General features: G+C 40.0%; 1 protein-coding gene across 1 annotated transcript in view; it reads right to left on the bottom strand.

The window, feature by feature from the left end:
* LOC121089257 (protein piccolo-like) overlaps nt 1-27448 on the bottom strand; it is a 382524-nt gene extending 355076 nt beyond the window's left edge. The window contains 4 exon segments of the mRNA XM_040596364.1: nt 8080-9486; nt 19837-21088; nt 27134-27321; nt 27323-27448. Coding sequence (XP_040452298.1) covers nt 8080-9486; nt 19837-21088; nt 27134-27321; nt 27323-27376 — 2901 coding nt within the window. The 5' untranslated portion in view covers nt 27377-27448.
* Between the last annotated feature and the right edge of the window lie 264 nt (nt 27449-27712).

Here is a 27712-nt window from a genome sequence, read left to right on the forward strand (position 1 = left end):
TAAATGCTTTATGTTTTTACAGTCACGGAAGTTTTGACAGTGTCTGCACATATTGTTAATGTGATCAGATAGTACGTAATGTCTTACGAAGGTATCTCAGCTGGGCACTGGGAAAAAAAAAAAAACTGAGGCACTTAACATCCATTAGGTTTTGTCTGTTTAATTCACAAAATCTGGATGTGGGTCAAAATGTTTTAGACTTATTGGGTCTTATCTTGAAATTAACTAAAACTCACAATATTTAAAGTCTCTAAACGATGCATTTTTGTTTCTCAGTGTCCTGGTTTTAGCTGGGATGGAGTTAATTTTCTTCCTAGTAGCTAGTGTAGTGCTGTGTTTTGGATGTGGTGTGAGAGCAATGTTGATAGCACATGGATGGGTTTGGTTGTTGCTGGGTGGTGTTTCTACTAAGGTAAGGCCTTTTCGGTTTTTCAGGCCCTGCCAGCGAGAGGGCTGGAGGGGCACAAGGAACTGGGAGGGGACACAGCCAGGACAGCTGATCCAAACTAACCAAAGGGATACTCCATACCATGGGACGTCATGCTGAGTATATGTAAGCTGGGGGAAGAAGGAAAGGGGGGCATTCAGTGATGGCATTTGTCTTCCCAAAAAAACATTATGCATGACAGAGCCCTGCCTTCTTGGGGATGGCTGAACACCTGCCTGTCAATGGGAAGTGGTGAACGAATTCCTTGTTTTGCTTTGCTTGTATGTGCAACTTCTGATTTACTATCAAACTGTCTTTACCCCAACCCCACAAGTTTTCTCACTTGGGAGTCTTCTGACTCTCTCCTCTATCCAACCGTGGGGGGAACTGAACGAGCAGCTGTGTGAGGCTTAGTGTCCAGCCAGGGCTAAATTACAACACTCAATAAAACATGAACAAAAATGTATTTTAGTGCAATGAAAAAGAAAAAAAATATATTTATCTCAATAAAATAAAGTATTTTTAAACTATTATCAAGTTCACTAGAAAAATTCAAACTCATATGCAGTTAACACCAGCTTAGCTTTCAGAAGACTTCTTCCTCATTTAATAATGGGACACCAACCAAATTTCTAATGAAGTAACAGAGAAGAAAATCACCTGGCTGAAGGCCAGGTCAGTAATTTTCCTGATGATCTGTTTTAGATTTGTGACTCCAGCTAGACCCTCTCTAATACGCTAGTCTATAAACTGTTTTCTTAATGGCACGGGACAAGAAAGCAAAACACACACAAGAACCAACACTGAAAGCTCTGCATTTATCATTCACCTAAACATTTTGTATTTCAAAGGTGCAAAGACATCTAGAGATGGAATAGATGCACATAGGTAAAGAAGTCATTAACTGGATGAGGAAAATAGCCAGCTAGACAGGAACTACACATGTTAGCAGTGGTGCTGCAGTAGATATCCCTTTGGATTTCACACCGTCAATGGCCATTACCAACCATCAATAAAAGCCACCTGGCCTTGCATAGGTTTATGTCTATATCTTATTGTTTGTTTCAACTGTATTTATCCATCCCTGGAGTTTTTTGTTCTGAGAGGTAATTTGGAAACTTTTAGAAGCCTGAATAAAGAAAACAAACAGCAGGTAATTAATCATGTTAATAGTGCTTCCAAAGGTCATATTATTATTTTCAGCAATTATACCAATCTTTTCCACTCCTCTAATTTTATTCCGGGGGTGGGGGGGGGGGGGGGGGGGGGTGGGGGGGGTGGGGGGGGGTGGGGGGGGGGGGGGGATGTGCGCGTGCATGTGCGAAGATTCCCTAATTTTATGGTCATAACTACTGGAAAGAAAAAAAATTAACAAGAATGCCATCTAGTAGCTAATGCCTTGAATAGTAACCCTGCAGATCTAAGAAGCCTTGCTTTCAAATAATGTCCCAAGATCATCACGTTCAGAAGTATCTATCAAAACCTGACTGCCAAAAAATGAAACTGCACTAGTGTATAACTTTCTTTGGACCACGTAGCCCTACTGAAATGCAAGTTCAGAGAAACTTGTTAGAAAGTAAGGGTGTTTTCATTTTCCTCTATAGTGACAGGGAATTCAAACAAAACCATGCCAGGACATCTATTAATTAGCTTATCTGGATGCAGTGGCTTACTCTTGGCTTTACTTCCTCTGTTGCAACTCTAAGCATGCAAACTTGTGGGGTCTTGAAGGAAACCAGAAGACAAAAAGCTTGGCTGTACCATCCCAGCAACAGCCCTGAGCTGAGGATGGCAGTCCTGAAGTCATGTGTCTACTTGCAGATCTGTATTTTGCACATAATACTATTGGAGAATGAATAAACTCAGCAAACCACCACCACATTGTATTTGACCATCAGGAGGCTTTATTATTGTCATTATTAAATAAAGCAGCCAATAGCTGATACGCTTAATGCCAAGCAGTACTGCCTCTGGGTGAACTGTTCTCAAACATGTGCCAAAATCAGGTCCCAACAGGGATTTCATCTAATGTCTGGACTCAAAGGGAAACAGGAGCCCAAAAAACACTGCTCAAAAGGAATGACTCAAGCCATGTGCAGACAGAAGTTCAGGCCTCTGGAGAATCATCAGGTCAAAGCAGGGGTGTTTTTTGGAACACAGCTTTAGCTGAGGTGTCAGAGAAGGACAGAAGCTCCTAATACATACAAGTATCATGGACAACTCAAGCCTCTGTCTTTAACCATTTAAATACTTCTGCAAATAGGAATACCAGAAGCCTCTGCTGGTGAAGCTTAAGCCCTTCAGCCTTGTTTCAAAGGTGAATTCAGACATTAATTTATCTGCGTTAAATTTTGACTAACTCATCCATCAAAGGGCCATTCCATATTAACCCTTCCATTCCGTATATATTCAATACATGTGTTTTACAGGAAAAATGGAAGAGGCGAGTCATTATGCTATTAAAATTATTTCTATTTTAATGTTGTTTCTATCATGCATACTGAACTAGTTAAACAGGCCTAGGACACCTTCTTTGGAGTTAAATTAATTTCATTCTGACAGACAAGAAATACAGTGAGGTTTTTATCATCTAACATGCACTCTGTTTTTCAATGCCAGATTTTATCTTTCAAAATAATAATTAGTAGTAGTTTTAACATTTTCTCAATTATAAAGCCTTATCATTTAATGGATAAAATTTCCATAAACTTTAGTGAATGCATTGTGTTAGGCTATTACGTTCTTTATTATTTGGCTACTGTTATTAAACAATAAAAGCATTCACTTCCTTACAATCAAAATTTTAAAAGGAGCTTTAAATATAAAAGAAGAGGGAAGAGGCAGAGATGATAAATTATGCAACTGAACAGGGTGGTTGTTTTTCTCTTTGTATCTTAAGTGCAAATTCTCCTTCACTGTGTTTCCCAGACACCATCTGTTTCCAAAAAAAACACATCACCAAACATTACAGAGGAGATAGGAACTTCTAATACGAGTTAAGCCTTCCAATTTAGAGAACAGCCTGAGCTTTCTCACATAGGAAAAACATAATAGTACAGAGCTGTTAATAAACTATCAAGAGAGGCAATGGGTGTCTCCTCAGATGATGCAGTACACTGTTTTAGGGATTTTCATCAGAATCATCGATGGCTCATTACTTTACAGCGTGCCTGCATGCCTCCTTTAGGAAGTCTAAACTACATTTGCATTTAATAGCAGGTTCATTTCAGGATAGGGCAGGGGTTTTTTTGTAATTTTTATTTTTTAAGCCTCCTATTAAAGCCTGACTATGGGTGACAACTGCTGAGGGCTCACTCCCTTTGCAATTAGGTATCAATGAAAGTTTGGAAAAATAGAAACTGCCAGAATTATTTGTATCAGAGACCCACCTATGCCAGTACCCTTTCTGCAGGATTTCAGGAGGAGGTACAAGAAACCAAGACATATTCGGGTATATGACAACAAGCCACAAGAAGAAAGCTCCCTTCATCTCCAGAGAGTCTTGTATCAGTTGCAAAATGCTATTTACTGTTACTTCTAGAAGTTCTTATTGGAAGAGCAAGGTATCTCATTTTTAACCTGGTTACACTATTGAGTTTAGCATTAACACTGTACTTAACTTAGCAAATGAGTTTATCTTTTTGCTTTTCCCTCTCTCCATAGTATGTGGGGGAAGAAAAAAAAATCATTTAGTTTGGTCTAATAAGTAACAGTGCCAAAATAAGGTATCAGAAAGGCATCTAAATTAATTTGGTTATACACATCTCTTTTTTAAAAAGATCTATGATATAAGAATATGGCTTGGACAGGAGCCATTAAGGTCACCGTATACAGATTCCTCCTTATAGATTCCTGCTATCATACCCACCATGTCAAAAAATACAAACAATATTCTCCATAGTAAACATATTATGAAACATCCTTCTCTATGTGAAGTTGTTTATATTCTCTATTCTGATCACATCTCTTGACAGATTACATCTTTTTTAAACAAGAAATCCGTAGTAATTCTGAGATATGTCTTTTCTGCCTTTCCCCAGTCCTCCCTGTCTTCCTTCATACAAAACAATTCTCTCCTTTCTGTGGCCCCAATAATTTATTTCACACATGAAACATTCTTTATTTCCATGTACCTTTCCAGATAATTTTATAGCTATCAGTAGACTAAAAAGTGCTTCTGTTGTTCTCTTAGCAGTTATATTAAATTAAATCAATTAGCACACTCAAATGTACACACATTACATTTTGAGCTCTTTCTGTTCATAACACATGACTCTTAAGATTTTTCTTTCTTGTTGCCCATACAGATTCTACAAATTTGGATATCTTTGTTGTCCTTAGCTTAGTTTATCAATCTTTTTTATATTATTTTACTACTACATTAATTCAGCACAGGTTCTATATGCCTGACCTTCTGCCTCAACATACTTAATTACATTATAGGCAACCATCTCTGCTCCTGTGCAATATTCTGAGCAGCTTCACTGAGTTTTAAATGCACAAAATGGTCGTTGCCACACACTTCATTTCTGGCTTCAGCAATTGAGATCTTGTGCTTTGTTACTAAAAATAGAGCTGCTTCCAACTACCTGAGCTGGAAAGCTAATTACAGAGCCGGTAAACAGTGCTCCTCCCTATTGAGTAAATGGCAGAATGAGGAGTCTGCTAATGCACTGGGATGCACATGGTCCTGTGGGTCTTCAAAATCTATCAAGTGTCATTTATTTAGCCATTTGTTGCTGTTTGCTTCATGGATAAATTACCATTTAAGTAAATAACTGTTTGTTGGATCAACAAATCAGGGAGAGAAAGAACAAATCAGCCCATTTTAGGAAAATGTATTCTAGCCTAATTCTCAGCTTGTGCAAATCAGAATAATGTCACTGAAGTAAACAGCGTATGGTTGATTTAGACTAGGCAATTCTAGTTCTCTTATTTCCTGCAGTAGAGGGCTTATTAGAGGATCGACTGTTTGCTGCAGTTTTAAGACGTTTTTTGGAAGTTATTTCTGTCACTTACAGGCAAGAACAAACAACTGCCACTCTAAGAAAGCACCTTCTTCCCTTAACTGTGCTGTCAGCCAGATCTGCAGCACAGCACCACACTGCCTGGGAGACGCTCCCTGCTGAAAGATCTTAAGGGGGGAAGCATCCGTGGAGTTTAGAGTCTCCTCTGTATCTGTCAATGAAACACAGGTTGCCTGGCCCCATGGGACTCATTCTTACCATGCAGGCCAACACAAGCTTTGTTGGCAACAAGGTTTCAGCCATCACTCAGTCAATAAAACTCAACTGAGGCAACAACATACAGATAAGACATAAGCAACTGTTAGAATCACTGTAATATACCTGCAGCTCCAAAGCAAAACTATAAAATACCCATCACATTCGTTCATCCACAACACCTTCTGGGGCCAAGAGGGAATATAGCCTTCTGGAATTATTTTTTTTTTGTTTGAATGCAGAACATGGGAATAAAAGATTTAAGTAGAAAACTACCAGAAAGACCAATTTAAAAAAGTATTTCTATTTCTCCTTCCTAACTCCTCAAAAAAATAGCGAGACAAGTAAATAAAACCTCCAAGACTGTACTCAACACGTTAGAGAAGTTTAGTGGAGGAAAAGAGTTTGCTAGTGAGCGTAAACTATTTGCTCATTATCATGTGTCTATCATGTAACAGGTATACAGTATATACAGTGCATGCAGGGACAGAACTGCTATCTGAGGTTAAATACACTATTTGCACAGCTCATTTGGGAGAGGAGAGGATGAGCTCCCTCTTCTGTCTCCCATCTTCATGAAAAGGAAAGTCAGGCTGTCCTCAGCCAAGTAAACCACCTCCTGTCGTGAAGGAAAAGTGGCTTGCCAGTTTTTAGCAAAAATGATTGAAAAAAGGTAAGATGGAAAACTGGACAGAAGTGGAAATCTGTAGTATAAGGAAGAAGAAAATGCAAGAAGGAGCCAAAAAAAGAGGTAAAGAAAGGTATGAGGAAGTCACAGCTACAGAAAATCCATAGTATTTCCAGATCTGCATATTCCAAAGAATAGAAACAGAACCTTCTGACAGTTACAGTGATGGGGAAAAAAGAAACAGAGTATCAGCCGTTTCATCTCAAGCTGAAGAAATACAGTATGTCTGCACACCACCAGGCGGTCCAACACTATCACACTTAAATCAACTCAAGAAGCCATACACCCGGACTTGCGTAGTTGTCATTTTAGCACAGTGTTACACCAGAACTGACCCATCTTGTTTCCGTGGTATCCTATGTAGCATACTGGAGCGCCTCTGGAAAAAGGCAAAGGCATTTTTTCACATTTGAAATCTGTCTATGTGCCTAAGTGTATGGGGCAGGGGGTTGGACAGTGATGGAGGAAGAGGTGTGTTTGAGGGAATTCAGGGCATAAGCAGCACTGAATTGAGTCCTGGCTTTCAGTCACTGATCAGTCTTCCTGTGTTTTCAGACCTTTCTCTCTGACCTAAATGACCACAGCCAGCAGACAATATATTCATCAGTTAGATAAAATGTGCTTATTATAGTAGGACAAATGCCTTTCAATGATAGTATATTCCAGAAGATAATCCACAAAAAAGAGGATATGCCAACATCAGCAATATTTTCCCTGCACCTTGGTATTTCTCCCAACATTGTTCTCACAAGGCAGAGAAATTATAACCTCTAACCCTGGGAGCTATTTCTAATTTCTTCATTCAGATTTCAAAGACTCAACATTGACGTCCACTTTCCTCATGTCCTGCGCAGGCCAACTTACACATTTAAATTACTCACAAATGGGTTTAGGTGGTCTGGTTCTCTTGAGCTGAACTTGCCAAATTGATAGGGCAAGTGAGATGTGCCTCCACCTCACCTTTCTGTTAAACTAGTATAAAGTTTCCAATCCCCTTGCCAAAAAATTACATGAAAGAAAGGAAGGAGGGTAAAACTGTGCAAAACTGTTGAAATTAAGTTGCTCAATTCTCTTAAACATAAATTTGCCCCTCTCTTGGGCAATCATAGAAAAGGCACTTTCACACTCCTTAACAAAGTGTCTTTGTGAATCTTATGTTATTCACACCAAAAAATCACATATTACACCACTTAGGTATGACTCAAACTTCAGCCTTCCTAGTGAGTACATCAGCATGTGCAAGTACTCCAGAGCCAGAATGAGATTAATGGGATAAATTTAGGGATATAAATAGGAACAAATAGGGAAATAGGAAGGAAGGGGAATAACCAAACATTAACACATTCCTTCATCCAATACTTGACTAAATCAGGGACAGTGATTAAATAAGCACACGTTAACATATGATACTGAAGCATATGAAAAAGGACTTTACCTCATGATAGACTGAAAGTACCGTAGTTTGCTGGATCATAGTAGCACCAATTTCAAGAGTGCATAACCATAATTAACTATCTGCTCTATGCCTCAAAAACTTAGCAACCAGCTACACCAGCCTCCTTTAATCTGCACAAAATTCATCAGTACTTTCTGACTACTGACCAAGTTTCATATGACACATTTAATTTTAAAAGCCCTCAGATGACAATTCAAGAGCTAAAAATCAGCTACAGACTGGTCTCCCCAGCACAGGGAGCCTGCAGGTAGGAAGTAGAGAGTAATTACAGATTCCACTGCCTTACCTCAGCTATGTGTGGCATTGGGTTAAATCCACAGAGATTGCACACAACATTCTTGCACTCTGTACAGGTATTGAAGTTGGGGGGATCCTTAGAACCAATATTTAGTCCAGTTTTACAAAGGGGACAAGACACTTTAGGCTGGCTGGCTTTTTCTGGTTCCGACAGCACAGCAGGTTTCTTTGCTTCAGCAGGCTGAGGCTTGCTATCTTTAGCCAAACCAGGTTTCTTTTCTAAATCAGATCCTTTAGTTGTGAAAACACCATCCTCTTTTGACGGTTCTGATTTTTCGGTCATAAGAGTCTTGGCTTCTTTCTTTCCAGGAGCAGCTTTTGGAACAGGCTGAGCCTGAGCAGCCTCTTTAGGGGCTGCCTGGGTGGCCAGAGGCTGTGATGGAGGCAGTGGCTGCTTCGCTGCAGGACCAGACGGCGGGGGGGCTGATGTTTGAGAGCCTGGCTGACCTGCTGTGGAAATTAAATTTGAGGCCTGGCTGAAGATAGAAGCTCCAAATCCAAAGAGTTTCCCAGTGACTGTTTCTTGCGGTGTTGTAGGCTGAGGCTTAGGGGCATCAGTGATGCCTCCCAGATTAAGGCTGAAGCGCCTCGATTGCTCAGGGGTTTTCTGAGGTGGCTGGGGCTGAGGGGCCGGCTGTGCTGACACTGCCCTGGGACCTGCCCCTGCTGGTGGGCCCTTGGGAACTGGCTTGGGATCAGGCTTTGGAGCCGGTTTTGTTTGTAACTTCTTAGGATCATCTTTTGTTTGTGTTGGCTCGGCAGGCTTTTGAGTTTTAGCATCTGGTCTAGCACCAGGCTGAGACCCAAGCTTGGGATCTGACTTCTGCTGAGACACTTGTGGAAGTGGTTTGGAATCTGGTTTATCCCCAGCTGGATGTGTGTCCTGTGACGGCTTGGCAAGCTCTGGCTTTGGGGAATCTGTCGCTTTCTGTTGAGTCGGTGGAGGTCTGGGACCTGCCAAATCCTGTTCCGGCCCTGGCACCGCAGAGGTAGGCACTGTGTCTGCTGTAGGCTTCTGTACACTGGGTTGTTGTTGCTTCTCTTCAGTCTGCACTGGCTTGGCCTGATCAGACTTTGGAGCAAAATCTGTTTGCTGGGAGATCTCAGCAGGCTCAGCACTAGGTTGTTTCAATTTTACAGGGGGAGACCCAGGCAAGGATGGTTGCTTTTTCTGTGGCTGGTTTTTTTTCAATTCTGCTAGCTGCGAAGGATCAGGTTTTGGAGAAGCATCTTTCTTTTGAACTGGCTGTGGCTGGGAAGATGGTTTAGCTGTTGAAGGTGGGATGGGTGTCTTCTGCTTGGGTGGAGGCAGCTGTGGCCCAGAACCGGGACCTGGTGCTAAGTCCCCACCTAATGCTCTTTGCATCTGGCAGTTTAAACACAGCCATTCATTAATCTGCAGGGGGGAAAGAAAATAATTTTACAGGATTATAATTAAGATAAGACAAGGTTAATAAAATTAGCATAATAGGCTATTCTAGTGTACGGCTTGTTGCAGTATTACAGACTTCTGTGTAAAATGGGAGGAATATTACCACTAATATTGTTTTGCGGCTAACACGCCCAATTGTTATTTTCATTCTTATCTACACTCCTGTGATTTGAGCTATTGCTGAGCCCATGCTTCTAACGACTTCACATTCAGTTTACACACAGCTGAATACTGGAGGATAAAAACCCAGCAGAATGAAAAAATGCACAGAAATTTCACAGGACCCAGCAGTGATTCATTTACAGCAATGATTTGCCAGAATAGAGAAAAAGGACAAATACTGCTAAAATAGTTTGACACATCAGCGCTGCTGACAGAAAACAATAATCAGAATTAAAACACAGTAAATGCATAATTACCTTTAAGCATACATCTATCAAGCTCTTCGTATAGCTTATGTTTTTAGTAATGGTTCATATTACAGAGCACAAATATTGGCAGTATACATGTATCCAATGAATTCGGCACAGAGGTGTGTTAAGGGGCATCGTATATTACACAGACTTACACTTGACTACAAATTTTAGAGGGCAAGTCTTCACTTGGAATCAGTGAGGAGCTTTGCCTAAGCCCTGATGATGGTATTTAAAGAGCCATACTTAGGTTTTCCAAAATGCCTTTGTTATGAAAAGAAGTAACTACTGTATGCCTGTATACTACATAGGAGAAGGAATAAGGCAAATAATGTATTTACTCATGTTTCTCATCAATTTTAGTACATCACAACTTCAAAATATTTTCTCTCCTTCCCAAGAAGTATTACATGAGAGGGAAACAATATTTTCTAGGAAGAGAGAAAAACTCAACAACCCTAAGTGGTCATCCCTACCTTTCCTTTTGTAAAGCCTCACAGTCTGAGGAAGGATCAAATAGGCTAAAGCAACACAAGGTCAAGAAGAATCACGTGCCATTTCCCACATTTTCCATTGCTAGCAGAAACATTAAAGGCAGCAAAACCACCATTCAGAGTCACATGTGCCTACAGCAGACACTTAAACTCTGCAGAGCTTGGTAGCTCTATTTCCGTTGGTCTGTGTGTGAAAGGCAGAGCGCCAGCACTGCACGCACCACTGCGAGAGGGAAACGGCGACCAGGAGGGGACAGGTTCTAAGACTCAGATCTTTTTCCCCTAAGGGTGAAGATTTCTGGATCCTGTTTCTCACTCAGGTCTGAAATCTCTATACCATACGTCACGGGATGAATCTGGAGGTACCACCTGCAAAGAAAGATTTTGTCTGCGTAATATCAGAGCTCCCTGGAAGGGAAGAACTCTGATGTCATGGACTGAGGCGATGAATTCACTGTTCTGGTATGCTTTGGCAGACTCATATTTTAACAGTAGCAAAAATTCAAAAAGAGCAGTTGGATGCAGCTCTCAAACACAGTTATTCCAATTATTCTGATAAGCATGGTATATACGCACTCTGGAATATGAACTATTACAAACAGCTTCACAAAGAGATGCCCAAATTCAGCCCCAGCTGTAAGGTCACAGTAATAGTTACCATTCATAATAATGTTGCTTTCATCTTCCACTTTTAGCACTTTTTTTTTTTTAATTATTTAAACAATTCTCCAATCTACTTGCAACCCCTACAGCAAATGGCTGTTAGAAAGCAAAACCAACCGAAACAAAACTGGAACACACGTTTAAGATCTGCTTTGAATTATTAAAGGAATTAAATTCACAGCTGCACAGAGGACCTGAGCAGAGATTACATTTAGCTTAACTCCCATTTTGTTTGATTGGTGATCAGTTTCCCTTCCAAGTCCCTATCCAAGGGACAATTTCTTGCAATAAGTAAATCTTAATTCTGACACCTGCTTTTAGATATTAGTGATCTTTGATGCCACGGATCCCAAGCTGTCTATTTTTAGACTGGTAGATAGGGTGGCTGACTGGTTCTTACTGCTAGAAGAAATCTGAAAGTGATTTCCTGTGTCCTGAAACCCATGCTGTCAAGTGCCATGATTAGGACTGTAAATCTGACAGAATTCATGCAGCATTTTTTGTTCAGATTTCAGCTATTGAAACCAAAAAGTGCTACCTTGCTAACTCACTGATGTAGAAACTATAGGCCCTCATAACAAGAAAATATATTTTATGTATTCATCAATCATAACATCTTAAAGCTTCATAAAGGCTCTACAAGTTGGGAGCCCCATATTAATTTATTCGCAGTGTTTTAGTAACAACATCCATGGAGAATTATATTGAAGAAAATTATTGTACCATGTTCCACAGCTTGCCTTTCCTTTATGCATTCATAATCTTAACAGTTGATTTCAATAACAAATATGAGAGACACTTCAGTTCTCCTTATAATAAACAAAGCCTACACAACCAAAGGCAATTCAGAGCCTATGCCTTTCTGCAAAAAATGTTCAGATTTGTTCTAACTACACAAAACCAACAAAAGCAATAGGAAAACTGTCAGGGAGCAAGTGCATCAACTGGCGTGCTCAATTTCTATTCCTGCAGATGATGTAGGGGAGGAAGAGAATCCAGCTTGACTCCAAGATTCCAGATGTACGTGAGAAAGAAATTTGACTTGCAGATTGAACATATTTCATACAAAAATTACTGGCACACAATATGAATGCAGCTCTCAGAAGCCATTTTTAACAGCCCTTTTGCAGAACAGAGCCATATACTAAGGCAACGGGTCTCATTCTCATTTAGACCAGTAATTTGGTGCTATAAAAAGGAACTCTAAGATATGCATAAAATATTAACATCCTTTTACATCACCAAAGAAATGTAAAGATTTATAGAGCCTTTACATTGCCATAGATATGTAAATGGACCTTGCTGACATTGCTCAGTGATGCCCCAAAGCTTTATTGATAAAATCAGTTTCTAGTCTGAAAACATATCAGCTTATTTGGTTCCCAACAATTTCAGAGAGACGTGAGGACTCCAGATTTGGCTCTTAGCAGACATTTCTGCCAAGATGATGAGAGAAACATGAAAAATGAAGCACTTGACCCCATGATGTTATGCAGCTTCACGTAGGGTGGTGTAATATTGTAAGAGACAAGGAACTAGATCAGAAAATCCTCTAATGCACAAAAAAGAACAACTACTATCACAAAAGAAACTGCATTAGTATGTCGACATACAACTGAAAAAGTTTTCTAAACAAGCCTGGGCAATACTAGAGACAAAGTTTTCCTTCTATGCCATCCTTCCACGAATAAGTTCTCAGCTATTCAAAGTAATTACACTGAAACAAACATTTCACTATCATACACAGTATGCAACTGATCCTCATTTGACGCAAATAGATCATCACTACAAAATATTTACCTTCCTTTCAGATATCAGATGTAAAAGGCAACTAGGGAGTTTATCAGGGAACACTGACTCAAGACGCACAGAAAAATGATGGTAGGTTCTAGTCAGCAGCATGGTCCCTTGGTACCCACTCCACAAACCACATCACCAGTTACAAGCACTGTAACTTGGTGCTAAACCAATGTTTGAGCAAACTTTTTAAATAGCCATTCTAAATTACTATTTTAAAAGGATACTTAGCTATTTTAAAACTACTGAAAACATTACTGGACTAATTGTGTTATGCAGTTATCACAACCTTAAAACATTCCAACACTCTGCTTAAATTACTAATACACATACCTATAGTTTGCATATGAACTATGACAGTTTGGCGAACTATTCTTTCATAGCTTATATAACTGGAATCATAAAGCAAAATAGCAAACATAATCTTTTGACTTTTTTTTCCCTTGAACACCAGTTAGGTGTAACAAAAAGTTAATTTTTACAGCCAAGCCTGCTTTAAAGCTTGCACAGCACAGGGAAAGAGACTTTTAAACACAGCTCAGTGCACTTCATGCTGCATCACTGCAACAAATGCTAATTGCTTTCATTAACTGCATCTAGATTTAATATACTAGAAATACGTGAATGATTACCAAAAAAACATAACTGCAAATCAAGAGAGCAGCAAAGAAAAGGTTAACACAGTTCATCTGTGCTGCACAGAGTGCATCCCAATGAATATCACCGGGATTTGAAAACAGATTATGCCGTCTGATCAGAGCAGGGCAGGGCCATGCTTCCTGCCCAGTGATTACCCAGCAAACAGCATCTCCACATCACATGGCCTAACATAGTAGTAAATTACAGTTGCTGGGCAACAGCAATACTGGTGCAGATGGCTCACTGCAGTTGACATCTTTAGCTATGCAGATTAATTTATTATTTACTTGGGTTAAAAACTGGACAGGACAGTTTTCTGAGTTAATGAGAAAACACTCCAACATATTGTAGACTATTGCCCAATTAAAATATTGAGAAACAATTCTCCATTCATAGGTCTTTGCATCTTTCCATGTTCTGCCCCTTTTGTAAAAGAAAAAAGAAAAAAAATTGCATAGGGCATCAATACTATTAATACATCTAATCCTAAATGTAAAGCAGAAATGTAGGCACATAGTCTTCCTCGGAGAAATAAAAACTGTGGGAGTGTGTTTAAGAACATTCCACAGAAAGAAACAATGTTCTATACTTCCATAACCCTTGTGTTTGAGGATCTTTACAATTTTCCCAAATGCCTGTGTGGCAGTTCTAGCCAGGGGCAGAACTAAAGGAACTATATTAACTTCATTTCATCACAAAAATTGTGAATACTCTCCATTTCCATACAAATTGCGGTGTTAGTAACACTAGGACACCCCACGTACTCTTTGGACCAAACCAAGTATTTCACACTCAAATATTTCAGCCTTTGATCATTTTTAAAAGACGACTAAACAAGGCTTGTTTAAATACGCTTTCTGATCAATTTGAACCCAGACCAAACCCCACCCTCTTTTACAGAACACTTCTAGCTTTAGTTCGGCACAGTTAAGAGTTGATACTTAAATTACTACTTTGAAAAAGTTAAAAAAAGCTTTGGGTTTTGTTTGGGGTTTTTTTGCTTAACTCATTTCTTTGCAACTTACGGTCAGAATCAGGTCCTTAATTTTTTTCTACTTTGTTTTGCATTACTTACATAACACGATATCCCAATTCTGAGCTTACATAGCACGTACAGTTTCAAAGTTATTTTTCCTAGTATAAAAAAGCTTAGTCTTTGTGGCATGTCACTATCCACAGTGACAGCAGTTTTATTTTTGTTTATATGTCATTTCCAGTCCATGTTGCATTCTGGTTCTTACACATTACTAATAACACAGCAGGGTCTAGACTGTAAACCACAGGGAATATTGCAATTAAATCAATACCTTCCTTTACTGTCCTGTAATCAAAAAAGATTTAATAGAGTTATTTCTATTAATATTATTGTAAGTATAAGCAAAACTTGACTATAATTTTTGTGGTGAATCCAGGTATCTTCCTTATATTAACGGTATTTTAAATCATTATATATTCCTTTCCCTTTACAAACTAATAATAATGATAATAACTGAAGACAACTAATGCATTTCTGACTGCTTTAGTTACTGAAAATATGTCATGCCCAAGTATTTGCTACTGTTCAGCATACCTAGAGATGCAGGAAATTAATAAAAACAAATACAAATACCAGAAATCATTATGAATATTTGAAACAACTCTTGGTCCTCCTAGATCAACAAAGATTGTGATATGATTGTACACAAAAATGGAAGCAGAAAGAAAGAGCAAAAAATCAAGGCTGTAGTACGTAGAGCAACCGATAAGGAAAATTTCTAGCCCACAAAAAGAAGAACAAATTCCAACAACAAAAAAACAAGAAAATATTTTTAGATTGGGTTAAAAACAATTTTTCCTGTTGAATTGAAAAATAAAGGTATAAATCCACTAAAATTTTCTACTTGATCTGAAATTATATGCTCCATTTTGGGAGGGAGGCTTGACCATTTTTCTCTTTTTTTTTTTTTTTCTCCTCTTCTTTCCATTAGGATTAAGTCAACTTTGATACAGCCATCTTGTTTCAAAAACCAGAACCAGTACAACAGTTTTCAGAACTCACTTTGCCTCCATCCAGAATAGCTTTTGGCAAGTGAACAAATCCTACAGCAATATACACTGCTTCACATTATCTGAATGTGCAATTTTCAGCAAGTATCTAAGTAAAATTATACCTGACTCCAAGACTAATTTTAAATGGTCTCTCAAAAGCATACTGAAACAGTGGATAAAAAATGGACTAACGCAGATAAAATGCATGAAAAATAATCTCTTCTAAATACTACCTAGAAGACAGGCATTCTCATATGTGCACATACTCATCAAGGGTGGGCTAATGAAGTACAGCTCACGAACAGCCAAGTTTCCAATATTAACAGCTTTAACACTGCACTTGATCATCAACTTTACAGATGCCCATCATAAAGAATGTCACAATGTATTATTACACCTTAAACCTTTGCTCAGCCTGTGTTGTCTGTACCTTCCAATAACTAGTACACAGGGGATGAAAATTTACTCCAGCTATTGAGCATCTGGACTATCATTTAGATTTAACTATACTAGTCCATGCTTTTTGCCTAGCTTTATCAAAACTACACATAAGTGTTTAACAGAAGAGATAGTCCCTCAGATGTCTTCGTTCGTTTTCAGAAAGCCTACTCATCTTTCAAATGTTCTAGAAGGCTGAATGGGCTGGGGGGAGGGGGGGAGTGCTGGTTTCTGTTGCTAATGCCTCATGGGAGCAGTTTTGGCAAAATAATATTTTTTTTTAAATGAGTAAAATAAATCACTTGAGTAATAAAATAAATACACACCTGCTACAAGGTTCTGAGGTATGTGTTTGTGAAAGGAAAAGGGAATAGAGTACCAGTCATCAAACCTGTTTATATAATTTTTCCCTCACTTTATGCAACTGTTGCTAGGCAGTCATGTGCCATGGTGATGTGTGGAGTGTGAATACCTAGACAGATTAGAGAGACATATGTTACCGAGCACATTACGTATGGTGTGTTTTCTCCCTAGCCTGCTGTACAAAACCAAGATACCAACCATCCCTTTTCCCCAGCAGGACCACAATGTCACATGGTTCAGAGAAATAGTTCAAGGGGTCGGACCTTGTGGCAACACAGGTATCACTGCCTGCTCCTAGTTACACAGTTCTCTCCAGTGAGTTAAATCACGGAGATATTTTATTTTAAATAGAGGTTTAAATGAAAATAATGAATAAAAAATTTTAAAGTCAGCTCTTTTTATAATGGTTTTACAACACATGCAATCTACTTCCTGAGGCAGTTTGTAAAGCCTGCTATATTCTTTCCAGAATCAGCTAGAAATACAGAATATAGAAATTTAGAAAGATCTGTATTGGAAAAGTAATTCACTCTTTTAGTTACACAGACTGAACTATCCTGTAAGAAACTTGTAAGAAGAATATCTTAAGAACATAGTTCAAGCAGCTGTACAGGGGAAAATGTTAAAGAACATAAGTAATATAAATACTTTTCTAAATAAATGCCTTTTGCTCTCCCCACATCCAATTTGAAATTATTGCTTTCCAAACGGTAATGTGTTTTAACATGAGCAATAAAAACAGTGGCTATAAATGGCATGGGAAAGGCACAACACAGGATTACAGAACAATGAACCTTAGCAAAAAGAACATCAGAAAAGGTCAAAGTATAGCAATAAGAGGTGAAGATCTAGTCAGTAAGTACATGGGTAAGCGAAAGTCTTTTGGTCTTTAATAAGACTTTAGGAGAGCTTCAAATAAGAGAAGCCAAAAGAAAAAACTTGCACCATAATCAAGAAAACTGGCAGCTAAGACACAAAACATTGTTTTCATGCTAGACAGGAAGAAGTGTATGAACTATTGTAAAGGAGGAATCAGAAACTTTTGTTAATAATCTAAAGATTGAAAGGAAAGGGAAATTTCAGGGTAACTCAAGTGGGAACCTTTGCAGCTGAAATAAGTTAAATTTTTGTATGTGCCAGAGCAGGTTCTATTACTTTGCTCCAACTGTTCTGTAATAAAAGTCAGATGTGATTTTCATCGTACTTCACTGCAGACTGGAGCAGGACACCCACAATGAAGTTTCAGCAAGACAGCTGGTGGTGCAAAGCTGAGCAAATGAGAAAAGTCTGAGTGGGCGTCAGGAGCTTGGAACTAATAGCAGAATAAATTAGATGTCCAATACCTTCATTTACTGAAATGATTTCATCATGAAATAAATGCATATCCTGTGTTTATTTCAATGTGCAATATGAAATTCAAATCTGCTTTTACATATGTATGTAATCAGTCTTAAATGCAGCTGTATTTATTGTCTTAAAGTTCTGAATTTCACACTTCTAGAGTACCCACTCCAAAAACTAGTCTTTATTCACAGAATTTCGAAATACTTTGAGATCTTCTTACATAAACTCTCTCAAAATCCATTTCATTTGAACATACCAAAGTTATTGACCGTTCCCATGGGAAATCTGAAGTTTTAAAAGGAAGACTAGGAGCTGCAAGAGACTCCAGGAGCACACTACAGAAATCTACAAATCAGCATTCACAAATAAATGTAAGAAATTCTGGTCTAAAAACATTCTGTCAGAACTTGAACGTAAAGGTTTCTTACAAAAGTTCCTCTTTAACACTGATCTATCATATTTCTTGTCCGTTACACAGAAACATCTTTTTTTACCCTGTCCAGAATGACATGCTTTATGATCTTTCCTCATATAGGCCCTGATAATATAAACTTTGAGCACCTGGTTAGCTGCAGGTGTTCTGAAATTTCTGCACATGGCTGTTCAAGTCACTTTTTTCCAGTCCAAGCATTAGTGCCAACTATCTCAATTCTGAATTTCCCTAAACTCAATCAAGTGAGTAGACTTCTAAATGATACAATGGTTACTCCAATTAGTCTTCCAGGTTTAAATTTACAATTTTAACAACCAAAAATCAATAAATAATATATTCCTGGATGCAAAAAACCTGCTGTTTGTTACCAGGTACCAACTAATAAACATGTGCATTGGAAAGAAACTTAACTGCTAGGAATGTTCTTAAATCATTGTGGTACTGACAAACAGGTTGCCCGGAGAGGCTGTGAAGTCTCCACCCTTGGAGACATTCAAAACTGCCTATGAGCAGCAACCTGCTTTAGGTGACCTCGCTTTGAGCAGAGGGTTGGACTACATGATCTCCAGAGCAGCCTTCTAGCCTCAGCGATTCTTTGACTCAATTTAAAATGTAGGGATGTTATTTGTCAGGTTCAAAATATAGTAGTACTCTGTACTTCCTCCTATCAGCATCTCTGATCAGCTAAACTAATACCAAAACAAGACAAAACCAAGCATCCCAAACACTCCTTCTGGCTATTTATCACTAGTCAGTCTTTGGTGTCAGGTCTGCTATGCTTGACTTCCTATAAATTTATAAAAGTGTTGGTACTGAAAACAATTCCAAACTAATGTACAAATGTAAAACTAGTATATTGGGATGTATGAGAAGCTGTTCAAGCAATAAGAATGGATCAGACATTCATATGAAGCCTTGCTCCCACACAGAGCAAGTAAAGGGTATGTACAAGCACATAAATCAAGCTACTGCAAACATCAGGTTAAGTAAGTTGATTTGAAGTTCTAATATTACATTCTATACCATTTCTATGCTATACAAATACAGCAAGAATGGTGATCAAGGTTAGAAATAGTCCACAGAAATCTCTTCCTTAGTGCCCCCACAAGAATGAAATAACCTGAGTATCACCAAGCCAGAATTCATGACTCAGGCCTTCAGCTATTGAACACTGATACAGCTACAAAGCAAATCCACCCCACATCCTTTTCCAGAAAACACACCAGGGCTAAAAAGAGTAATTTCCATCTTTTTTTGCTTAGTTAGCTCTTACAGCAGCAAATTTTATTTATTTATAAACATATTAGCACGTGACTATTGTGGTCAGTTTATAAACATAGCCAGCAAGTGCTTAAAATCAAGTAAAAAAGCAAGTCAGTCACATTAGGGATCCTCCTCTTCTTATATGAAGAAATGGGAACACCATTCTGAGCACTGTAGAGAGCCATTACCCTTTTTTTTCCACAATTTCACCCCTTTTACTCATAAGTAATAATATAAATAAATTTATATATGTATAATATAAATATAATTATATTTCTAACAAACCACAACTCCTGAAAAGCGTTATCTTTTTTCACTGAATTTGTTAAGGCCTTCAGTGATCGTGACGATACCCTATAACACACCAGACGTTTCAGCAGAATGAAGGTAATCTTAATTTTGCACTCCGGTAGGGAAGGTTAGTTTCAAAATGGCTCACCTCTGTCAGATGAGGATTAGGGTTGAACCCGCAGAGGCTGCAGACGACGGTGTGACACTGGGTGCACGTGTTGTAATTGGCCTTTTCTGGAGTGTGTAGCAGCAGTTCCGTGGTTGTGCAGAGAGGGCAGAAGGTTTTCTTGGGGGTGGGCTCGGCGGGCTGGGCTGCACCAGCTTGCTTTTGCTGCGACGGTTTTTCGGGCCCCGGTGGCTGGCCTGGTGGTTTTGTAAGTCCCGGGGGCTGTGCCGGGGGCTTTGTGGCCCCTGCAGTCTGAGAGGATGGTTTTGTAGGCCCTGCCTGCGGTGGCACTTGTTTTCCATGCCCTGTTGGCTGTGGAGGTGGTTTCCCAGGTCCAGGCTGTGATGGTTGTTTTGCAGGTCCTGTCTGCTGAGCAGATGGCTTTTCAGGTCCGGGTTGCTGAGGCGGCTGTCTTGGAGGCCCCGTTTGCTGGGAAGATGGCTTTACAGGACCTCCTTGCCGTACCGACTGTTGAGATGGTTGTTTTACAGGTCCTGGCTGCTGCAATGATGGTTTTGTGGGAGGTGGCACTTGGGATGATGTTCTAGTGTTGTCTGGTTGCTGTGGCAATGGTTTTGTTGGGCCTGATGAAGGTTTTGCAGAAGTTTGTTGTTGAACAGGCTTCACTGGTTCTGATGGTTGGGGCTGAGATTTTTGTGGTCCTCGCTGCTGGGGTGGTGGTTTCGCTTGTTCTGGCTTAGAGTCCGCTGGGTGACCGGGGCCTGGTTTCTGAACTTGTTTTGGTTCCCCAGGCTGCTGCTGAGGCACTGGTTTGGAAGACTCAGTTTGCTGGGGGGTAGGTCTGGCAGGTCCTTGTGGTTGAGCAGCTGGCTTTGGAGACTGCTGTTGAGCTGGATGTTTTGCCAGGCCCCTCTGGTCCTCAGGTTTCCCTTGCTCTTTCTGGGTAACTTTTTGTTTCCTACTGGCTTCTTCGTTGGCTGCATCTGAATCTGATATCAAATCAAAAGGGTTGAATTTGTTCACAACCGAAGTAACTGCACTCAACGGATTGGCTTCTGAGAGAAAACTGGGCATCATACTTGGCTTCTGGTCTTCTTTAAAATCTGTCCTGGACTTTGATTCCCTTAGACTAATAGAAGAAGGGCTCCGTCCAGGTGCCCGTTGTTCTGTCTTCAGCACATCCACTGTTCTGCTTTTACTTAAACTTGGTGGTCCCGGATCTGGAGGCTTACCTGGATGCCTGGGATGGTGGCTTGTATCAAGCTCAGGATGTCTGCAGACAGAAAATGTGATAAAATTAAAATAATGAAAAGCACTAGAGAAGTGTGATCAAATCAGACATATCAGTGACCCTGGAAGTGCTCTGGTAACCCTGTGAAGTTTCTCAGGTGCTTAAGAGCTTGCAAGACCAAGGCTTACAACATAAGGTGCATACAAAAAGTATTTAAGTAAAAATTATTGTTCTTTAAAAGCTTATACAAGTATTCAGTCACAGACTGATCTATTATTTAGAAAATAATTTAATATGAAAACAATGTTTTACCAGACAATTTCTCCTCAGAAAGCTACAACTTGCTATTTTACCTAAATCCAAATGACTAACTCTCCACTCTAGCCCTTGGGATACAAACACAGGGAGACAGAGAAGACTAAAAGAAACAGAGGTGTCAGAAAATTAGCCAATCAAAGCACAGTCGTACAAGACTAACACTGCACAATACACAATGTTTATGTACTTGTATTTTGGCTACTTGTACAAAATTTGGATATATTTACAATTCAATATGCAGCAGGGATTTAAACTCCTAAAAATCCAGGTACGTTAAGGAGTATATGCTTCTTTTTCAGGTATCTATTTTGCCACCCATCCACTCACAAATCAGAATTTTCAGATAAAACAGTTGCCAGTTCACAGAATTACTCCTGAAGCTTGGTGGTTTTTTTCCTTTTTAAATAGAACTACTATAGAACTTCCTCTCAAGCATCACCCCAACAATTCACATTGCCCACCAATAAAAAGAAAATGTCTCATTACATAGGGATTTTTCCCAGTTCTCTAACAATAACATTTTGCTGTGTTTTCATATAGGAGAAAATAGAAATAAGAATGTAGGAACCAAAATCAAGATCACGTCTTCTTACATGGCATGGGATTCTGCTTGTTGTTATACTTAGCAGCAGCTCAAGGAAATAATGTTGTATTCAATGCTATTGCTAAAGGATGTAGTAAAATATTCTATTCAGTGCTATCACTGTGCTTTTGCTGGAAGATATGGTGTTCTCTTCAGCCTCACAACAGTGTTGCAAATATAAAATTTTCTGGTTTCTCTTTGAGAGATCCAGTTAACGGTGATCTTGGTTTTCCAGACATGACATTTCTTGAGCATTCATGACCAAAATAAACAACTACTCATTACATGTAACTGTATTCCTTAACTAACTAAATAAAAATTCGCAAAATTCTGTTTAAGATTTTTATCAGAAATCTGCAGAATTACATATAGCAGGCACATGGAAAAATGTATTCCACCCTGTTAATGTTACCATGGGGTTACTATTCTGGTTTACTATTTCTGATCAGTATTTAGAGTTTTCATTACACGCTTAGCAATAGCAATATAAAAGGACAGAGCTAAGTGGTAGCCATTTCTGTGCTCATAATTCTCACGACATGGGATTTTCTCACAATCTCATATCTGATTATTTTTTAATTAAAAATTTCCATATGAAATGCTCATTAAGGACAAACTATTTCCAGCCTTCCAAAACTCCATTTACCCTTCCCCATTCTTATAAAATTATGCTTGTAAAAATTACAGGTGTGTTTCCACTGGCATTAGTGAACATTAACTCATTATTCATATAGCAGGTAATTCAGAAAAGCCCAATGATAATCCAATTCCTTCAAATAGTTGGCATTTTTGCTTGTTAAAGGAATGATTTTATACTGTCTTTAGCAAGTAGGTAGGTCTACCTGCAGTTCTGTTTCTTGTATTTAGATAAGCACTCTAGGCTTGTCTGAAGTGATACTGCTTACTAAGTGAAATAATTTCAAGTAGCCTGTTGGAGCACTCTGGTGCATGTCCAGCATTCAATGTTGAAAGTGTTCAAAATGTTGGAAAGCTTCATTCAGCAATGCCAAGAGTGACAAGGGGAAAAAAGAAAAGGATCAATGGTACTATTAAAATTCAGGTCAGAAAGAAGGGTACCATGTCCAAACTTTATAGTGTGAAGGTGGAAGAAGAAGAAAAAAACCAACCCAAACCTAAAAGTTTTTTTAGAGATTGAACTTGGACATGAACGAGAATAAGTAACTGTGGATCCCTATTGGAACACAGCTGTCCTCCAGCTTCCATTTTTATCAAAATAATGCACACCTTAAATTTCCACCTAATCAGATGTCAAGACTTGAAATGAGATTAAAACCCATGAATCTAGGAAATAAACCTAGGTAATTCTGCAAGGCTGCTGGTGTATTCTGAAGAACTGACTTGTCATGCCTTTATACATAACAATGTTTCTAACGGAGCCAGAGCGTGGTTAACTAGTGGAAGAAAACACCTTGAAAAGATAAGCTCCTTTAGAAGTGTTACCTTTGTCAAAAGCCAGGACCTGCTCCATTTAGTTTTAGGTAGCTGGAGGCTGAAGCTTTCTTTTCTATAACTATTTTGCAGCCAGCTACGAATTGATATTGAACAATTTAAAATAATCTTAAATAATCTGTAGAATCAGAAATCCTAAAAAAAAAAAAAAATATATCTTGCCTTTATTTGAGAAGAATTTTCTTATTTTTGAACCTTTTGAACCTTTTGAATCATGAAAACCCCACCACTGTTTTAAAATTTTCAATCCAGACTCAACAAGCAAAATCATTTAATCCTCCCTCACCTAATTCTTTTCTTTGTGCTGCTATCTTTCTCCTCACTTTGGCCCTGATTCACAGAGCTCATCTTTATTCATTTACATGAATATTACAGCCAAATCAAAGCTTACTTTGGAGTCAAAAGAAGATTTAACAAAAAGACTATTAGTCTAGTTCTTGAATGCCATATCTATTAAAAAAGTGTTTAAAAAAGCATGGGGTTTTTTTTCTATTCATCAGTAAAAACAGTTTTAAAAAGAAGTGCAATAACTACACAACTCCAACATAGTTAGATCTTTTCAGATCTATGGACAAGATATGTATAAACTTACGCATACCCCTAGTGGCTAATTATTTTAATTTAAGAGTGATGGGATTAAGAAAAGTATGTATTTCTTCTGGAAAATAAATCATAAACATACTTTAGAAGTGTGACACTTGATAAGACTTCTTACATTTCCTCTCAAAATGCAGAAAATTTCTTTCTGTTAATGTCTGTTGTGAACAACTTAATGAACTCACACACCCCCACCAAAAAAAAAAAAAGAACAAAAACAAAAAACAAAAAACCACAAACCAACCAACCAAAACACCCAGCCACATTAGACAGTTCGTATATTCATTTTGGTCACATAATACTTTCAGATGATGTGGAACAATTCCTCAGCAAGTGGACAGTGACACAGTTACAAAGTCATTCAGTGAAGCTAGAATGACTGGAACTTGCTTACAGATCAACTGTGTGCATTTCAGCTACACTTCCTAACCAGGAGTTTTCTGAAAACAGGTAATTAAAGTAGAATAGAATGATTTCCATAGGTGCTAAGCATCCCAAACTGTGAACATTTTATTCTCTAGATTCCAGTCAAAGAAAAAAAATAAAAATCAAAAGTTACATTTGATTTAGGCAGTTCACTTCAGGTGCTCTAGGTCTAAGTGCTTATATTAAAATACATAATTATTAATTGCATCTATTTATCTATTGCATTTTTGAAGACTTAAAAGCTCAAAGACTATAGAAGTCCTAGAAGCTACAGCATGTGTTTTATGGTGGAAGAGGTGCAACTATGTTTCCTGGTACTTACTATTAAAAAGTCTGTAGTTGCAAAAATTGGTACTTCAGGAGATCATCAATCATGAGAAATTTGTACACTTTAAGACTTGGACTACTTTGGGAGGGGTATGAATGCATTTCGAATAAGACATAATTATTAGTCTCATGGGTAAGACTGGATAACAGCTCATGTTACAATGGAAAAATCCAGTTAATGACATAAAAAAAACTAACAGGCAATGCAATAGGAAACACTGTCATAATGCAAGGCTATATAAGCTGGAAGCCAGAATTCCTCTTTTGGTCACTACTTCAGTCACTTAACATTTGGAGCGGCATAACCACGCTAAGAAAAAAAAGAAAAAGAAAAAAAAAAGCGCTGTTGAGAACAACAGTTGTAGAACATCAGTTAAGAGGTATTTTCTACATCTGAGTTCTTTAGCCACACCTAAACTAAAAAAGAAAAGATTGAAGCTGAGGAATCTGAGTCTCAGCAGGCTAGTTCTTTACTTAAATTGAAGTCTGAAAGAGGCTGATCCTTAGTCCTTAGAAAATTCTTACTCCCAGGGTTTGGATCATGTTCTTAATAATTATTTCCATCATTCTTGGTAGATTTCAATAGCAAAGAGAGAAAGTAAAGCCACAAAATAAGTGCAGAGGTAAGTAGTAACCTCGTTATGGGGTGACAGGCACAAAGATGCTACGATAGAAACTGTTCCAACCCCACAAGAGAAGCTAGTTGATAGAGTATTGCACTGAATCTTAAAATGTCAATTTTGACTAAAAGTTAAAAGGCTGTAATTCAAAAATACAGAGTGCCTGTAATTCAAAATACAGAGTGCCTTTAGTTCAAGTGGAGAGTGAAAGTATGGTATGCTAACAAGATCAAACTTGTTTCTGGTATCACGTTTGTAGGAAAGCAGCCATTTATAAATGCAGAAATATTCACACTGCAATGAGTTTAGCCTCGTCTAAAATCCTAGAAGGATATTTATCTTACTTTTTACTGGAACATTAGCATGAAACAATAAACTTTCAAAGTCTTTGTGTCTTTGCTCATAGACTGTTATACAAAAGGGAATTTTGAGTTTAGTTTCACAGAACTAACCAATATCTTTTCTTTTTCCATTAACATCTGTAGAAGCTGTGTAGAGCCCTGAACTGAATGGAAAATTATATTTTACATACAGTGTTAATTCCTGCTTAATAATTATGCAAGGCAATATTGGCAGATTGGATTTCCAGTTTAAAAAAAAAAAATGGAGACCATCATCTTGGGTATAATCTCAATGACTTCAGTAGTTTGCCCAAGGATGAATCTGGTCCCACCCTCCTCGCTTCTCTTCTTCCAGAATTCACTTATATAAACCTGATATTATATAAACTCAATATGCATTTATCTAGGGCGAGATCAATACACAAGAGCCATGCTGAGCAGTCGGTCGAGGAGGCTCCTTTCAGCATCCTCCTTCAAGACAAACACACCCGGCCCCGGAGAGGAGAGAGAGCAACGGAGCCGCCGGCCCCGGGCGGCGAGCAGGGCACGGCGGCGGTTCAGCACCACGGACAGGGGCAGGGCCGGCACCGGCCGCGGAGGAACGGGCTTGTTGCACGTCGGGCAGGGCATTTACCAAGGGGCAGGGCAAAGGGAGGGGAGGAAATCACCCTAGCCCTCGCAGATGCGTAAGGAGGTAAAGCCATCACCCTCCGGAAAACCGAAACCCGTGGCAATCAATTTATTTTGCCTCTTTCCCCTTTCAATACAAAAGGAAAGAAGAAAAAAATTGAGAAGAAAATTGATGGGGGGGGAGAATGGGGGGAGATAGACTGAAAGAGCCCTCCTCAATGCATGAATATTTAATTAAGCCAAATGGTAGTTGTAAAGGCTAAGAATTGGCAGAGTAACGGCTAGCAAATACATTATGCCCAAAAAGCTCTGAAAGATTCAACAAGAATCTCTCTCCAGAAAGAGAAGCTTAGAGAACCCATCAGCCCCGGGGAGAGCTTCCCTGGCTACTGTCTGAGCTGTGGGGCACTCCAGCCCCGTAAAACACACGCACACATACAGAAAACCCAAACGTTGCCTGCAAATCTTCCCCCTTCCTCGGCACAGAAACTGCCCGTGCTCCGGCTCGGTGCGAAAGCGAGGGAAGGGGAGAGGGCGCAGCCCACCGGCACCGAGGACCGTCGTTATTATTAGAAACCACCGGAGCGGGGACCGCCGGTGAGTGCCGGCTCCGTCCCGGTGCCCCCACTCGTGCAGCCGCCCCCTTCCCTCCCTCAGCCAGCAAAATGCAACGCCCGCTCCCGATGCTCGTACTGCGCCTCGCCCCCCGCCCCACCGCAAGGAGACGGAGAAGGGGGAAGGGAGGAGCGGGAGAAGGGAGATTTTCCGTGCATGCCTTTGCATGGGAGGCGGCTCCGCGCCGGCGAGGTTCCCTCTGGGCAGCCCCTGCGCCCTTGACATGACAGCGGCGATTTGCCTCCTCTCCTCCTCGCTCAGCTGGCTCAGGTCTGCCTCCACCCCAGCCGGGACCAGGCGCTGCAAGGGGGCCGCGGAGCCGCCGCCATCCCCGGCCGCCGCCGCCCCCTTCGGGGAAGGCGCCCAGCCCCTCGCCTCCCTCCAGGCTCGCCTCGTTGCCCATGGCCGCCGCCGCTCCCCGGTCGCCGCCGCCGCCGCTCTCGGGGGCACACCGGGCGGGGGCGCGGCTGGCCGGCGCGCAGCGCCGCTCCCCAGCGGGCGCTCAGGGCTCCGCGGCCGCCGCCGGGGCCGGGCTTGCTGCCTGCCGCCGCGGCTGCTGGCCGAGTGCGGCGCCGCCGGCCGCCCCCCGCGCCGCTCCCCGCCGCGCCGCAACGCGCATGCTCCGGGCGCCCCCCACCCGCGCGCCACCGCCCCGCCCCGCGCCCCGGCCTTTAAAGGCGCCGCGCGGCAGCGGGGTGGCCACCGCCCAGGGGGGTGCTGCTGCCGGTGCCGCCGCTGC

The sequence above is a fragment of the Falco naumanni genome, chromosome 5, assembly GCF_017639655.2.
Source record: "Falco naumanni isolate bFalNau1 chromosome 5, bFalNau1.pat, whole genome shotgun sequence".
Taxonomy (NCBI): Eukaryota; Metazoa; Chordata; class Aves; order Falconiformes; family Falconidae; genus Falco; species Falco naumanni.